The sequence below is a fragment of the Lacerta agilis genome, chromosome 4 (genome assembly GCF_009819535.1).
Source record: "Lacerta agilis isolate rLacAgi1 chromosome 4, rLacAgi1.pri, whole genome shotgun sequence".
Lineage (NCBI taxonomy): Eukaryota > Metazoa > Chordata > Lepidosauria > Squamata > Lacertidae > Lacerta > Lacerta agilis.
In genome coordinates, this window is record NC_046315.1 from 71,549,500 (window position 1) to 71,566,671 (window position 17,172).

Below are 17,172 nucleotides of genomic sequence, written 5' to 3' on the forward strand. Positions count from 1 at the left end.
CGGTACTGCCCTCCCCGTGGAATACCCTCCCATCAGATGTCAAGGAGATAAAGAACTGCGCAATTTTTAGAAGACATCTGAAGGCAGCCCTGTATTGAGAAGTTTTTAACGTTTGATGTTTTATTATGGTTTTATATTCTGCTGGAAGCTGCCCAGAGTGGCTGGGGAAATGCAGCAAGATAGGCGGGGTATAAATTGTTGTTATTGTTGTTATTTATTACATTTTTAAATACATTTATTAGAAGTAGATGATGATGTGAAACATTGTCTGTGGCTTGTTTTGTAAACCACTTGATTTCGTGGATGGAGTGAAAAGAAATGATTTATTTGGGGAAAGCTCAAAATTATTAGCAGCCCGAATGATTTAAATATAAGTTAACTAATCTCATATGAAGATTGATGTGCTTTGAAACCACTATTTATTTAATAGGGGAAAGTCTGTTCTGATTTTGGGCAGCAGTTCTTTCTATTTATCACCTGTAGCCACTTGTTAGTTGAAACAAAGATTCACACTTGACTACTAAGGGAACCTTGCATTATTTGTCTTTTTATTAAACAGGAATTTGTGAATCTGTATTCTGATTACATTCTCAACAAATCAGTAGAGAAGCAGTTTAAGGCCTTTCGAAGAGGATTCCACATGGTAACCAACGAATCTCCCCTAAAATATTTATTTAGACCCGAAGAGATTGAATTGCTCATTTGCGGAAGTAGGGTAAGGCACCTGAAACGTGCAAAAGACAATAAATTGCTCTCTGCTGAATATCTAGTCTGAGGTGGTGATACGATGTCTTGTATTTATAGAATCTAGACTTTCAAGCTCTAGAAGAAACTACAGAGTATGATGGCGGCTATACCAGAGACTCTCTAATTATTAGGTAGGCGGTTTAAGTTTTTTCTGTGGGTGAATGGAGAAAACTCTGCCTGTTAGCAAGTGGTGTGAATAGCTAAATTACCAGATAATGCACAGTTTAAAAAACAAAAAAGAGATATGTTTAAGGCTTCCATTTTTAAAATATGCTAGATCTTTTTTTCTTGTCCATTCTGTGGTTAAACCAGAAGATCTGATGTCTTGTACATAGATGAAAAAATCGCATGTAGAAGGATGACTTCCAACAGTAGCAAAGGAGAGGAGATGCTCCCCCCCCCAAAAAAAAAAATTATTGTCCCCTCCCAGTTTTCAGGCCCTATGTTGCATGGATTAGATCCTTGTTCGCCTGATAATGGTCTTTGAACTTTCTGGGCTTCCCTAAATAGCTTTTCCTAGAGCCTCGGTCATATAGTAGCAACTTCTGTTCTGTAATCACCATGGCTATTTGGAAAAGTTTTGTACTTGCCAAAAACAGTGGAGGACCCACCAGTTTTCCCATTCTCAAATTTTGTGTCACGTGTTAGTGTGCGCATGCTAGCGCTCTCAACAGCTGAGGATAGTAATGAGAAATGGGGAGTGTTAGGTAACTTAGGCAGTGTGGGAAATGAGAAGGTAGACTGCCATCCACTGTCCTCATCCCCATCTAAAGCCCTAAAACAGACCACTGCAGCTGGGTAGAAGTCTGTAGGCATTTGAGGAAATGTGAATGCAGTTCTTCAGTCACCTAGGAATATACATTCAGAAGCACCATATTCCCCTACTGGATTGAGATATATGTGTGTCTCTTTATATAGTATTTGTGCATTTGAAAACACCTGAAAACAATATATTGATACAGTACGCTTGCATTTGCTACTTCCAAGGTTAAGGGTAAGATAATAAGCAGCACAAGACCTTTTGCTCTGCCCAGAATATTTATTTATTTATTTTCATTTTTGCTTCAACAGAGAATTTTGGGAAATAGTCCATTCATTTACAGACGAGCAAAAAAGACTATTCCTCCAGTTTACAACAGGCACAGACAGAGCCCCAGTAGGAGGACTCGGAAAACTAAAGATGATTATAGCCAAAAATGGCCCCGACACAGAAAGGTAAACTCGTTTGACGTAAATCTTACTTTAAAACTCAGAAATGTAAGTGTATCATGCTGCAAATGTAAAAATAAATAAATACATTTTAAGCCTCTTTCTGAGTGAGTTCCCCCTCGGTCCCCGCTACAGTCATACCTCGGAAGTCTTGCGAGTCAAACGTTTTGGCTCCCGAATGCCGAAAACCCGGAAGTGAGTGTACCGGTTTGTGAAGGTTCTTTGGAACCCGAATGTCCTATGTGGCTTTCGATTGGCTGCAGGAGCATCCTGCAGCCAATCGGAATCTGCACTTTGGTCTCCGAACGTTTTGGAAGTCAAACGGACTTCTGGCACAGATTCTATTCGATTTCCGAGGCGTGGCTGTACTAGTTGTTGATTTGAGAAAAGCGACAGTAATGACTTGTGCGTTTTGTGTTCTGCTCTCCCTGATCGTTTTCTCTTCTTCCCTTTCTCCGCAGGTTACCGACGTCTCACACATGCTTTAATGTCCTTTTGCTTCCAGAGTACTCCAGCAAAGAAAAACTTAAAGAGAGATTGTTGAAGGCCATCACATATGCCAAAGGATTTGGCATGCTGTAACGAAAATAAATAAAATAACAAAAGGGATTTAAAAGATTTGGTGGTGATGGTGTCCCTGTCCAAAATAAATAAATAAAATAACCCCCAACCCCCCCCACACCCCACAAAAGGCCATAAGATATAGAAAGCTACAGTAGTCACTCGTGTTTGTGCCCCCTTCTTCACTTGGGGACATTGGGCTGGAACAGCAGATTTCAGCTGCTTCTATGAACAAATTATTTTTCTTTTAGCGTGAAAGTGTTACATATTCTTTCACTTGTATGTACAGAGAGGTTTTCCTGAATATTTATTTTAAAGGGTTAAATCACTTTTGCTTGTGTTTATTACTGCTTGAAGTTGAGCCTTTTTCTTTTTCTTTTTTTCCTTTTTTGAGTATTTACAAGAAAACGAAACTGTACTCTCCCGAGGAAAAATATTGCCATCATTTGTAGATTGTGTAACCTTTTTAAGTATGTGCTACATTTTTTCATCCCAGTTTAATCAAATCAAAAATCAAGAACTTATACTTTTTTGGACAGTTTTGCTTTTGAAACTTGAAGTCTTGGAAAGCGAAATGGTGTGATGCAATGACTGCTGTTCTAGCCCCCAAAGAAATGTGTGGAAAAATCTTTAGACTCAATAAAAATGGAAGGGAGAACTTTGGAATGTTTAACTGCAGCCTTGAGAACTTTTACTTTAGTCACAGCACAACGATTAAAAAAAATAATCTCATTTCAATATATATGTTGTCTTTCACATGTCTTGTCTTGTAGCATACAGTGTTTTTAATTAGAAAGGTTTCTAGCTGTATGAAAGCGTAAACATAGCTAGGTTGGGTTTTGTCTTTTCTTTTTTTTTTCTTTTTCTTTTTTAAAGTTGTTTACTGGGAAAAGTGCATTTTCAGCCAAACAGCATTAGAGTAGGATGAAATGTGTTGTTGGAGAAATTGGAACGTTGGGTCTATAATCAAAAGCATGTGAAGTGCACTTAAAACGAAATTTTAATTGCCTATTATGTTGACATTTTAAATAGACAATCCAGTCTTCCCTGCAAGTTATTTTAATGAATTGTTGTTCCTTTTTCAAGTCGTATGATCAGTGGTGCAGCCAAGGGATTCTTCACCTCCTCCCCACCCCCACCCCAGTTTAGCAATGGTGGGGGAATAATTAAACATCTTAAGGGCAAGTTTGCATTGTAATACTCCCAGTTATTCATTGTATGTCTCGGAAATAAACCCTAAGCTCACTTCCATCTCTTACATAACATGCCATAGGTTTGGAGTGTTTTAAGTCTGCATCCTACATCAGAGGGACGGATCCCTTACCTTTCTACAGATTGTCCCTGCACGCTGGTGATCTCCTCTGTAACAGTATAAAATAAAGGGACTGTACATTTTTAACCAAGACAATGTAATTGGCATACCTCGTCTTAACTGCAAGTGACAACTGATGTGCAGATCTGAGCTTGTGCCTTGGTGATTGCTATGCCTGACTACTACACACAACAAATCAGCTTGATTTGTGCAGAATTGGTATTATTTCATTTGAGGGAGAAAAAAAATGTGTCTTTCAGGATTATTTTATTAAAAATTTTTTAGTAATAGATACAGGCAACTGTTATGTACCAATAATGCTAAATAAAACAGTGATGTTTTCCACCATGGTCCAGTGACAAAGAAGAAAAGTGATTTTCTTAGTTTCGTAAGTTAACCCTGGTATCGTTGGAGTGACTTTGATTTAAACTGCCATGTTAATATTGACTCCCTTTGGTATAAAGCTGTCCTTAACAGTTCGCTTGAAACTGACGGCCTTTACCGCTCTCAAATGTGTCTTGACATTAGTGGGGCTTTTTACTCATCTTATTGATGAGAGCAAGGGGTGGGGGAAGCTAAGCATATAATTTATGTGGTTATTTATATATGCCTCAATTAATGAGCATTTTTAAAATAGGCACCTGAAGGGATGAAATTCTGATGGCTGAAACAATTTCCTATGTTAATAGATAAATGATGTGCTTTTCTGGGGACTCCTAAGAAGGCACTAGATGTTGTATTGATCTATTTCCTCTTAACAGTACTGTTAGGCAGGCCAACTCAGAAGCAAGTCCCATTTGTTCAGCGTGACTAGCGCTGTGTTGCAATTATGCGTGTTGAGGGTTGTAGCTGACGCACCTTCTACATTTAATTGGTTTTTAAGTTCTTACACTAGGCCTCCTTCCAATGCCACAAAGCTCTGGAGAGGAGCACTCCTGTTAGGAGGGAGGATACACTGCAACATTTTGTTGTGGGTCTCTTTTGTATAGCAATAGTTTCTGTAACATGAGCACCTAGCCTGTTTACCTGTACAGTGGTACCTTGGTTCTCTGACTTAATCCGTTCCGGGAGTCTGTACGACTCCCAAAGTGGTTCGAAAACCAAGGTGCGGCTTTCAATTGGCTGCAGAAGCTTCCTGCACTCAATTGGAAGCCACGTCAGACACTCGACTTCTGAAAAACTTTTGCAAACCGGAACACTCCTGGTCTTGCGGCGTTCAGGAGCCGATTTTTTTGGGGGGGGAGCCAAGCCATTAAACTACCAAGGTATTGTACCACTGTGCTTCTGTGTCTCCTTTTTAAAGAATACAATACTGTATATCAGTAGCACATTGATGAGAGATAGCGGACTGTGCTTTTTATCTAGGACTGTGTACAGTAAATGGTCATTTGTAATACTACATATAAACATTACTTTCTGTTCGTTAAATTTCTGTCCTGGCCTTCCACCAAAGGAGTCCAGGGGCAGCAAAGTAGCAAAGAGAAATGAACTTTTAAAAAACAATTTTAAAACAATCCTGTATTCTCACAGCTAAACAAGTCCCTGGCAATCTTGGAACAATATATTTTAGCCATCAAACACCTGGAAAGACATTGATTTTGTAAAGTTCTGCCCAGGTGTGACTAATGAGGGAGATAAAAGTAGCTCATCAGGGAAAGCATTCTATAAGAAGGGAGCTGCTACTGAGGAGACTCTGTTCCAAATCAGCACCAGCCAGATATTACCCAGTGGTGGCCTTGCTAACTGGGTTCCTGCCAATTATAAGATAGTTGATACTGGGGGGAGGGGGTTGGACTAGATGACTCTTGGTGTCCCAACTCTACAATCCTATGACTTACTGTGCATTGTACTGTATCCTGATCTGATGTAAGGCAGGGCTGCAGCACCTTTTTGGGTCCCAGGGTTAGATTTGACAAGTCCGGTAAGGCTTCCCACCTGTCATTCGCTTGAGTTCACAAATGAAGTCCATGGCATGCCCAAAAAAGGCCTGGCAGGCCACTTTTGGCTGATGGGGTGCAGGTTCTCGATCCCTGGTTGTAAGGCAACTTCACATGAACACTTGACAGTGGGGCAGAGAGATTCCCTTCTGTGGGGAGCTTTCTGTGTAGAATTCCAGGTTGCAAATCCAATTTCTCTAGACAACATTGTGACTTGATAAAATGATGGATCTAGGGCAGCCAATTCTATTAGATTTTCTCTCTTAGAATAAGTACCTAGACATATCAAGTGTTTTGGTCTGTTTAACTCCCATACCCAAGAACCTGCCCTTCTAAGATGGAGCAATTTCCACTCAGGTGGCTCAGGAGAGGACTGTTAACACATTTTAGCTTGTTGCTCTAGCATAAACTAGGGTGAAGACAACCAATACAAGGATTAATTGGGATTGGAGTCCTTGATGCTTCCACCTGTGTAAGTAAAGGCCAGAAGGAAGACATCATTCTCCCTGATATTGCTGCATTAATGGCAGCAGAAATACTGCAGCTGACACAACCGTTAATACAACAAATAGCAACAACCTCAGTGGCAGCAGGAAAAGAGCTCTGGATTCTGCCAGGTGGGTTCTGAAAGGTGACAAAGTCTGATAGACTTGAGCCACATCCTCCCTCCACAATATAATCTAGCTGTGGATTCAGCAACTGAGTTTGGAAAGAAAACAACAGACACAGAGTTTGGTTTTATGGAAAAGAGGCTTTTATGGAAAAGTGGCACGTTGGAAGAGATTTTCTGGCCTATGTGTCAAAGTTCCTCTCCTTTGGTGGAAGAATGGGTCATATCCAGTATTGCATGAGTGGAGTTCTACTTGTACAACAGGACTTCCCCACCCTCTGTCCCTTGCAGATACCTGTTCCATATGGTCTGCCAATTCTTGAGTGGGGCTTGGGGGGTCTATCAAGGGGAGGTGAGAAAGGAAATCCTGATGCACAACCAAATCTGATGCCACCTATCACCTTTATCCTAATACATTTAATCACTCAGACTGTAAACATCTTGATAATTATTTGGAAGAATTTTATTATCAGGACATGACATATTTGTCCATTTGTAAGTTGCTTGTAGGTCTCCAGTCCCAACTGAAGTATTTTCTGCAATAACATTAAATTACCCTACTTAAGCAGATCTTCATACGCATATGTTTGCTCGTATTATCAATCTCTACACTGGGATTGAAATTTATCTCCCCTTGACAAACTGTCAAAAGATACATTGGGCCTAACAGAATAAGTGTAGATCACTGAGCACTTCATGCAAGTATTGGGAGTGCATGTAATTAGAAATATTAAGTACCGATAAATTCTATCTCTTCAGGTAAGGCTGTTTCTGGTTTTAAGCAACAGTTACCAGCACATACTTTCTCTTGAAATCATATGGGCTAAATACTGTAGGGGGGGGGGGGGTGAAAGATGAGCTGCTTGAAAATGCCAAACCTTAGTTTATGATCAGTTGATAAGGATTATTGTTCAGCCACTTTCTTTCAATGAGGTTCTCTTTGGTAATAATCTCATTATAATATTCCCATATCAGAATTTCTAAAGGACTTTCCTTTCTCATAAAATCCCTGTCCAAATTCTTTATTGTAATGCTTCGGTGATTGGTTTCTGGACCTACTGGATTCCATTTTGCCTGCTCCTGTTGAGTATCCCATAGAAAATCCTGTTTTACCTGACTCCCTAAATTTTCTACCAGTCGCTCAGAATAATAATCTTGTAAAGTAGAGTCTTCTTCCTTTTTTAAAGCTCCGATCTTCTGGACAAAAAGCTTGACTTTGTTATTCAAACTGCCATGATTGTTTACCACCACATGATTTTCCATGCTGGAGTATCTTCCCAGTGGTGTGTTGTCCAACCCCAAGAAAAGATTCCTGGAGTTAGGTCTCCATTTTTTATTTCTTTCCCCCTTACTACTTTTTTTTTGCTCCAGAAAGCCTTCCTTCAGTCCTTTATTTACAAGTCCTTCAGGGCACAAAGACATGTTAGGATCTGTAGCCTCAGCTTGTGGGTGCTGTAGCTGTGAATAAGTTCTCTCCGAAATCCCTTGATATCTGTAATTCACATTGGACAGCCTCTCGTGTTTCTGATGATGAGCAGTGAAGGGCCTTTTGTATCCAAGAATGCCAATAGGCTCACTTAAGTCAGTTTGCATATTGCAAATGGAAACCTTTTTAGCAGCTGATGTATCCTTCCTGCGGTATCCTCTTTGTGCATCGATTTCCTTAGTAGCTCCAAGGTAGTTCTGTGGATCCTTAATCTCTGCTTCCTTACCTTGCAAGTCTTGGCAGCTCTGATCCTTGGCAACTGAGACCGGAGACAGATGAGTCTGGATTCTGCACGGAGCTGAAACAGCCCTGGAGGCTTCCTCATTCTGCAATATAACTCTCACCGCCTTTTTGCTACCATCCGTCACAACTGTATGCAGATTTGGAAAGAGGCTCCTGGAAAGCTGTTTGGCAAGGTCTCTGTTGCTGTGCAGCTTGGCATGAGCCACTTCTGACCTCCTGAGCTTGAGGCTGAATCTGTTGTACAAGATTCTTTGATCAAGAGTGAAGGAGGTTTCTGCCTGCTTCTTCATGGACTCCAAAATCCTAAGCTTCTTGTTTAACAGGATCTCCTCCTTGGCATTGCAAAACAAAGCCAGCTGCAATTTCTCTCCATCTTTGAACTTATGCCTTTCAACCATTGTGGAAGAGAAGGTTGAAATTTTATATATGAAACCAGACAAGTGCTTGGATTTAATTTTTTTCTGGTTGCTTTTTCTCCTTTTCACAGCAGATCATATTTAGCCTTTTGCGGTTTTCTGTTGCTGGGAGTGTGGAAGAAGCCTTTGAATTTACTCCAAGGGTGTTCTTAAATCTCAAGACGTATTAAAGCGCGACGCCAACAATCAAGGGTTTGTTGATAAGATCGAGTTCCTAATCGGCGTTGTTAAGGAAGCAAAAAATGAAAGCCTTCTTTTCAAAGATGGGAATCACTGTGGATGGTAGCTTTATTAGTTTGGTTCTTCCCATGAATGGACACCTTAGGCTGAGTAAATATTTCCTGCAGGACAATGCTACAGTTTCTATAAACACTAGAGTCTTCTCGCTCAGAGGAGGGAAGTCAAATACCTTGTGAACAGAAACCATTTTGTTGATGTTAGCACAGTCAGACCATGTCAAACAGGGTGCCAACCTTTTCAGACCTGTGGGCACATTTGCAAACCAGAGAAACTGGGCACCACACACAACCTGCTCTATTGTAAGGTAAAGGGACCCCTGACCATTAGGTCCAGTCGTGAACGACTCTGGGGTTGTGGCGCTCATCTCGCTTTATTGGCTGAGGGAGCCGGCATACAGCTTCCAGGTCATGTGGCCAGCATGACTAAGCCGCTTCTGGCGAACCAGAGCAGCGCACAGAAATGCCATTTTACCTTCCCGCCGGAGCAGTACCTATTTATCTACTTGCACTTTGATATGCTTTCGAACTGCTAGGTTGGCAGGAGCTGGGACCGAGCAACGGGAGCTCACCCCCATCGCGGGGATTCAAACCGCCGACCTTCTGATCGACATGCCCTAGGCTCTGGTTTAACTCTAGTGTAGGGTTGCCATAAATCATGATTTTCCTGGACATTACCTGGATTTCAATGGTGGAAGTGACATCTGGTGGGGGGGGGGATTTCTGAAAAGCGACCGTTCGTCCTGGATTTTTGTCAACATAACCAAAACACGTTTTGAAAAACTCATTTTTCCTCAACAACTTTGGCAAATAATAATAACAACAACAACAACAACAACAACAACAAACAAACAAACAAACAAACTACTTGGGGAATTTTCTGCAACTTTGGGGATTTTCTTTTAAAAGGTCAACAATAACATTGACTCCAAAATGGTGGTCTTGCAGAATAATAAAAGAATTCTGGGAGATGGTTTATAATGAACTTGAGAAAATGTTTAAAAGAACATTTCCTAAAAACCCAGAAGCTTTTCCTTCTGGGAATAATAACAACAGAAATCTCTAAAAATCACTCTACATTATGGATGTATGTGACTACAGTGGCCCAAACTCTGGTAACACAAAAGTAGAGAACAGATGTATTACCATCAAGAGAAGAATGGCAGCTTAAAATATTAGATTATATAGAACTCGCCAGCATGACAAACAGATTAAGAAATAAAGATGATAAGAAACTAAAAGAAGACTGGACATTATATATAGATTATATTGGGGGGGGGAATATAACAAGAAAATAAGTGGGAAAAAAATTCAGGGTATGGTAATGAAAACAATTTAGTAAGAAAACGCAGTTTGAAAAGATATCAGATAGGAAACCAGGGAAAGAGTGGAAGGGGAGTTAAAGTCAAGGTATATAAGAGTGGAGGAATAAGTTATATTACGATTATTACTCATATACCTATGTGTTATATTTCAGTTGTTTTTTCTTATTATCTTGTGTTTGACTGTAACACAGCATGCATTGACGATATGATTAAACAGAAAAGCAAATTTCAAAAAGGAAAAAAAGGTCAGTAGTTTGTTTGTGTCTAGATTTTCACTGCTTGAAATATGGCAAACCTATCTGTTGGCCAGAGGCTGGGAACCTCAGACCTAAAGACCTCTTTAACTTTATCTCCCCGCACCCTTGTGGGATGTGCCCTTGAACTCTGACCATGCCTCTTACTGATCCAGGTGGAGGCTAGACATGGACGTGTGCATACGTGTAGAAACTAGCCTACTGGACAAAGGTAAAATTTGCATGCATTGCTCCGCCCACTTTTGCCTCCACTCACACCGACCACTGGCGTGTGGCCCTTGGAAGATGGCCTAGAAGGAAGTGCCTCCCTCAGGCGGAAAAAGGTTCTCTGTACCTCCTATTGGCTATCAGAGATCACTTCTTTCAGCAGAGGGAAAGGACCCTGTAGATGGCAGTGAAAACTTCTGCGGGCCCAATGGCACCACACTGGCGACCCCTGAAACTGGATATTAATTTGAAGCACCTACAGTATTTCCCCTGAATTTTTCCACTATCACCACTCTGCATATGGTGGTGCTTTAGATACCTATGAGGGTGCAATGATGGCAGCAAATGGCACCTCCTTTTCCACCTTCACTGCCACTGAGTAGCCTTGATTATGAGCATGCACCTGTGTTCCATTGCCTTCCTCTGAAGTTTTTCTCCACTTGCATTCAAGCACATTGTTTCATTGCCCTGAGGTCTGGGGTACACCAGGGAGCCAAGCAGACCATACGAAATGGGAGAGGGCACTCTGGGGCAGTTGCGTAAATGGCCCGAGTCATGTGATAGTTCTGCAAGTGCAACTGATCTCAGGGCAGCTAGTGATACGTGAAAACAAAATCAAAGAACAACAGAATGCTAAAGGCAGAATAATGATTTTTAAAATACAAAGAGTCATTGCGTATAAACAACTGTAGAATGGCATCCACGTTATCGTTGCTATTATTGTATACTGTTAGTTTATTAATTGTATATGGCACCATCAGCATACAAAGCATTTTCCAGAGAGGTCCCTTTTCCTGAGTAGCTTCCAGTCTAATATGCACCGTGGAGGAAGGATTGTCAGAGGAAACAGATAAGTGACATGTAGTTGTTTCTATTGCACTTGCTCGGGGCAGATAAGAAGTTCTGTACGATAAGAGAATTAGGCAATAATAAGGAACCACAATACAAATATGCTGGTTTGCCTCCAACAAGGTGCTTGGGAGCCAGTCTGGGGCAGTTGCAAGGGGAAGAGAGAGAGAGAGAGAGAGAGGTACCGGTAGTTTTACGTGACATGGTACAACCCACAAAGTTTTTGTTATTCAGTATCGAACGTGTCCAAAATTTAATGCTGCAATTTGATTTTGTGTGTGCGTGCGCGTCCCCCACTTATACGTGACTGCATATACGCACAGCGCCGAGAAACAAATCATTCCAAGACAGAAATCACAGGAGAGAGCTGCAGAGTCCTCATGGCTCATGCAGGAGACCCTCCCCGGAGTCCAAAGAGGATGTCAAAAGAGACGGGAGGTGCAACAGGGCTTGTTGAGCCTGCTCAGCCACAGGGTAGCACAGCAGCTGCTTCCCTGCACATCCTCCATTCTCCCCACCAGCCCCAGAGCTTCCATTTTAGTTGTGGGTTTTTTATAGTATTTCTGAACTGGATTGGTGAGAGAGCAGAGAGGAGTTTAGAGGGCGTTCCCCAGCTATGCACTTTTCGCTTATGCGTGCGGGGGCCCAGAACGTAACCCCCACCTGAGTGCTGAGTCACCTGCTTATATATTCCTATTACTCGCGCAGCATAGTCCCTGTGCAGATGATGAAAACTCAGCAATGGCCCTTGTGCCCTGACAAATGACATATATGCACTACATTCCATCTGCACCAGGGTTTCCCAAACTTTTCGTGTTTTTGGACCACAATTCCCATCATCCCTGACCACTGGTCCTGCTAGCTAGGGATGATGGGAGCTGTAGTCCAAAAACAGCTGGAGGGCCAAATTTGGGGAAACTCTGCCATGATGCGTCCAGTGTTTCACCAGCACAGGGATATTAAAGGGGGCGAGTTTTAATTCAGAAGCCTTGCCATCTGCCTCTCATTGTCAGTGTCAAAAACATCTGATAGGCTATGAAGAAAAGGCAAATTGCTGTGCTGCTTTGGAATATGCCAATGTAGACCTGCTAGTACCAGTAGGAGAGGTTGTTCACAGCAGTGCACTGTGTCTATTTGGATTCCTAACAAGATCGGAAAAGCTGGCTGATGTGGTCTCAGTAGCTGAAAGTCTGCTAAGTAGAACCCTATATTCCTAGCCTAATGGACCACAAAAAGAATTGCCAAGAGGCAAGGCAAACTAATCGAGCATAGCTGGCAGATTCAGTCTTGGTTTTGCAAGGGAAAATGTGAATGATTTGAGAGCGGCTGCCGTATCCTGCCTCCTCATTTTCTCCCATATGTAGCATTTATTCTTGAGTTGCCACTTAGCTTCAGGGCCCAGTGTAATATCCAAAAGACTTCTTAGCATGTGTGTTCCTGAGCCATTCTTTCTGAGTTCAGAAATGGACGCAGGATTCTGAGTTGTCCTGAATTATTGAGAGTCCCGTTGGGATTCATGAGGATCAACAGTGAATATTCTCCAGATTAGCTCTCTTTCTCGGAAGCTTTAAGAATCCGATTTTTCTGCTCGTTATATGTTGGTTCTAAAGAGCCAAATAAGGGAACCAGAGCTGTTGGGTTCTGAACTGATGGTTTATTTGTCAATGTCATACATTTAAGAAAAAAACTACCAAGGGATTTTGGAAGAAAAGCCAATCTGATGCACCAAAACTGGGAGGTGGTGGGAATGTCCAATTTTCTTCAAACTGCAGATGGTTTAAAGAGCTTGGATCATGAAAAGGAAGGATTAAAGATGACAGTTGGTAATGCAATAAGGGGGCAGAGGCCATCCACAACATTCTTCACTGATTACCTCTTTGGACCAGCCGTATGTGTTACCAGTGACTTTGCCCATATATTATTAAGTGTTCCACACAGTGGCTGTAACATACGGAGAGGTTTCACACTTAAATCACCATATACTGTGACTGCAATACTACTGTCACTCACCTGGGAGTAAACCCCACAGAACTCAGTGGACACATGTATAGGATTGTACTGCATGTCTCAGTTTCACTGTGGGGAATCTGCCACACTAGGCATCGCAAATAAAAAAAGGTGGTTATACGATTTTACACAACTGCAAAGTCAGGACAGGGGAGTCATCACACAGGTGTTATTTCAAGTCCCCTCCATGGTTGCCCTGTATTGACTACCTCTGGATCATAGACATGTTTAAATTCAAAATTTCTACAACATCTATGCAGCACTGTCAGCAAATGCAAGCATACATACACTAAATGACAAGGGTGACAGCCAGCATTAAGTCCTACTCGGAGTAGACCAGCTGAAATCAGCAGATCCTTTCTGAGTATGCCTTGGTTGGGTAGCATCTTAAGAATCATGGTGTGAATTTAGTTGTCGGCTACTTGGATGAGTCGTACATTTTATGCATTTTAATAACTTATATACCACCGAATCTAATGTAACAAAATCTCTAAGTGGTTCACACAATTTACAATCATCACAAGTCAAAAGTTAGTACACAGTCATTCTGCCAGTCTGCATCCCTTCCCTGTTAAGTAATGTTGCAAATGGTTGCTGTAATAAAGTCTCATGATAAGGATAAAGCTAGAATTCACTGTTACTACTGTATTCAGAAATAACTATATATAGCTAACAGTCTTTTCCTTCTACCCAAGGCTCTGTGATTTGTTTTTGTTTTTTTTTTAATATTTAAGTGTCCCACAGGACAGTATGTGCTTTGTGCTAAACACATTTTAAATCTGTGTTTTAATATGCACAGTCATGAACTGACCAGATTTTCCACCTCACTTGAGATTGAATTTGCAATTTCTGCATGGGAAAGACATATCAAGATAATATGAAGTGAAACACACTATCTTTTTAAAAATCTGAATATAAGAAACTTTCCCATGGATTACACAGTACTTAACAATGTATGGTGCCTTCAGGTGTTCAAAGCACCTCACATCATGCATCAGCCAATTGTGTAATCCTTATGAACAATAATGTAAGTGAGTGTTTGCCATCTTACTTTCTAAACTGGGAGCCAAGGGGAAGGGCTGCAAACTCAGTGCACAGCATCTGTTTCGCATGGTCCCAGGTTCAGTTCTCATCATCTCAAGGTTGGGTTTGGCATGAGGAGCCATTGGCGGTCAGTGTAGACGTACTGAGTGAAGTGGGCCAATAACCCGAGGCAGCTTCTTAATGTTCCTAAATATGTTTAATGAAGTCACCGGCCCGTCACTGCTGGTCACAGAATGCTTGACTAGATAGACTGGCTTCCCCCAACCTGATGCATTTCATGTGGGAACGGTGCACCCAAGATACTATGCAAAGGGTGAACGGTGTAGCATAGAATCTTGTGGTGTCTTATGCCTGAGGCCACCCCACCCCCCACCCCCGTTAGTTCAGTTATCCACTGGTTGCATGAGTTTTAAATGAGCAGCACGTATGTTGCATTATGGGGTTGGCCTGTAAATATTAATCAGTCTCAGACACAATTATTCATGTAAATAGGTTTCAGTAACATAAGTATTACCTGCCTCTCTTGTACATTTCAGTCTGACAGGAGTAAATACAGAAAGCAAAAGCCAAATGTTGTTTTTAAACTTTAAAACAAAGTGTGTTGCATAGGGTTTTGTTTTTTTCCTAGGAGGGAGAAAGAGAACGATTAAAAAGGGACAAACGACCCCAGGGCAACTTCTGCACAACACTGTAAAGTATAATTCCCACATTTCAGACGTTGTTGGCCTGCAGCTTCCATCATCCCTGACTACTGGTTATTCTGACTGGGGCTAATGTCCAACAACACCTGGCAGGACACAGATTCCTTGCCTCTGTCATAGGTGGGCAACTAAAGTGAGTGATTCCTTTGCCTTAAGTCACCTCAACTCCTCGTGATTGCGTTGTGTTTCACCTCAGTAGCGCTTTGAGGCTGCCAAGGGAGCATCATCAAAGCAACCCAGCATTCCTTCTGATGTTTTCCGCATTGATGTCATGAGGCAGTACCATGCATAACTTTGAGGTACAATTCTAGCAGTTGCATTTGCTGCATCTCAGACCATCAAACAAACTCAGGCTGCAGTTCTAAACAGCTGTCTTAAGGAGGACGCCATGTTAGACACTGAGAGTTGGGTTCTAGCCCTGGGTTCATTGCAATTGGGTCACACTGAATAAATTAAGTTCGTCATGTTTAAGTTTTCACATTGAGTTCAATGGGACCTTTGTGCAACCAGGTTTTTTTTTTCCAGCCAGCGCTCACTAGAACTCAGTTCTGCCCTTCTCAGGTGGGTGCAGTACCTCAGGTTAAGAACTTAATTCGTTCTGGAGGTCCGTTTTTAACCTGAATCTGTTCTTAACCTGAGGTACCACTTTAGCTAATGGGGCCTCCCGCTGCTGCTGCGCGATTTCTGTTCTCATCCTGAAGCAAAGTTCTTAACCCGAGGTACTATTTCCGGGTTAGTGGAGTCTGTAACATGAAACGTCTGTAACCCGAGGATACACCACTGTATAAGAGAACAAGGGCGGTATTCATGGTGAGTTCCGGCAGCTCTTTTTCTAGAAAAATAGCACTATATGCAACTAACTTAGATTGAATCCAACTCACGGGGGGGGGGGCAGTATCAAGCCAAAAAAATATATTCAGAGTAGAGCCATTGAAATTAATGAAAATAAGATAGCTGCATTATTTCCAATCGGTCTACTCTGAGGAAAACTTAGTTGAATATCACCCACTGGAACATACTTCTGACTAAATATGCATGCTGCACTTTTAATTATGAGAAGTGAATTTATAAATTACATCACATTCTAGCTTTCTTTCTTTTCTTTTTTACAGTTCACAGCCTGTTTACAGGTTACCAGAAACAAAACTTTCCCCTAGAAGTAGTAAAAGGACATCCCTGAAGAAAATGAACATACTTTTATGCAATGGCTGTGAAATTGACAGCCAATAGGGCAGGGGTAGGCAAACTAAGGCCCATGGGCCGGATGCGGCCCAATCGCCCACAGACGGTCCGGGAATCAGCATGTTTTTACATTGGTAGAACGTGTCCTTTTATTTAAAATGCATCTCTGGGTTATTTGTGTGGCATAGGAATTTGTTCATTTTTTTTTTCCAAAATATAGTCCGGCCCACCACATGGTCTGAGGGATGGTGAACCGATCTCATGGCTGAAGTAGGTTGCTGACCCCTGCAATAGGGCAAGACGAGAGGAAATCACCATTCCTCTGCTTAACAGCTTCAGTGTTATGCATTAGCATAGAAAGGGATGTGAGGAATGGCATCAATATGGAGAAGAGAGAGAGAGAGAGAGAGAGAAGAATGTGGGGAAGCTTATTTCACATGGCTGACTTGTCTTCTATAGTGCTGCCTGTCAGTAAAGGCTTGCAAATATTGTATGACTTGCTGACTTCTGTTGCACAGTAGAAAAACGACAAGGAAACTACAGAGGACTGTCAGCAGTGCAGAAAAGCTAAAAAAAAAAAAACAACAACAACAACCCTGCACTTTGTTAAAAACCAAAGTGAATAGTAAATTTAGGGGCAATGAACAGAGAAAGAGTACCAGGAATATGGGATGAGCATCATAATAATGCAGCATGGTTGTCCTCATTTCTATACATTCCCAGAAAGTGGTGGTCGTTGGTGGTGCAGTCTTGGCCCTTTTCCCCATGCTTCAAGGCTACCTATCTGCCTTGTTATTCAAAGGGTCACTTTGTGCAATTAAAATTTCATCCACTGCCTTTTTAAAC

General features: G+C 41.6%; 1 protein-coding gene across 4 annotated transcripts in view; it reads left to right on the forward strand.

Annotated features, from left to right (window-relative positions):
- Nucleotides 1–3,916, forward strand: part of UBE3A (ubiquitin protein ligase E3A) — a 36,810-nt gene extending 32,894 nt beyond the window's left edge. For all 4 annotated transcript variants that reach the window (XM_033147537.1, XM_033147535.1, XM_033147536.1 and 1 more), the window contains 4 exons: nucleotides 560–715; nucleotides 805–878; nucleotides 1,819–1,962; nucleotides 2,418–3,916. In XM_033147537.1, coding sequence (XP_033003428.1) covers nucleotides 560–715; nucleotides 805–878; nucleotides 1,819–1,962; nucleotides 2,418–2,538 — 495 coding nt within the window. In that variant the 3' untranslated portion in view covers nucleotides 2,539–3,916. The remainder of the gene's footprint in view (nucleotides 1–559; nucleotides 716–804; nucleotides 879–1,818; nucleotides 1,963–2,417) is intronic.
- The last annotated feature ends 13,256 nt before the right edge of the window (nucleotides 3,917–17,172 follow it).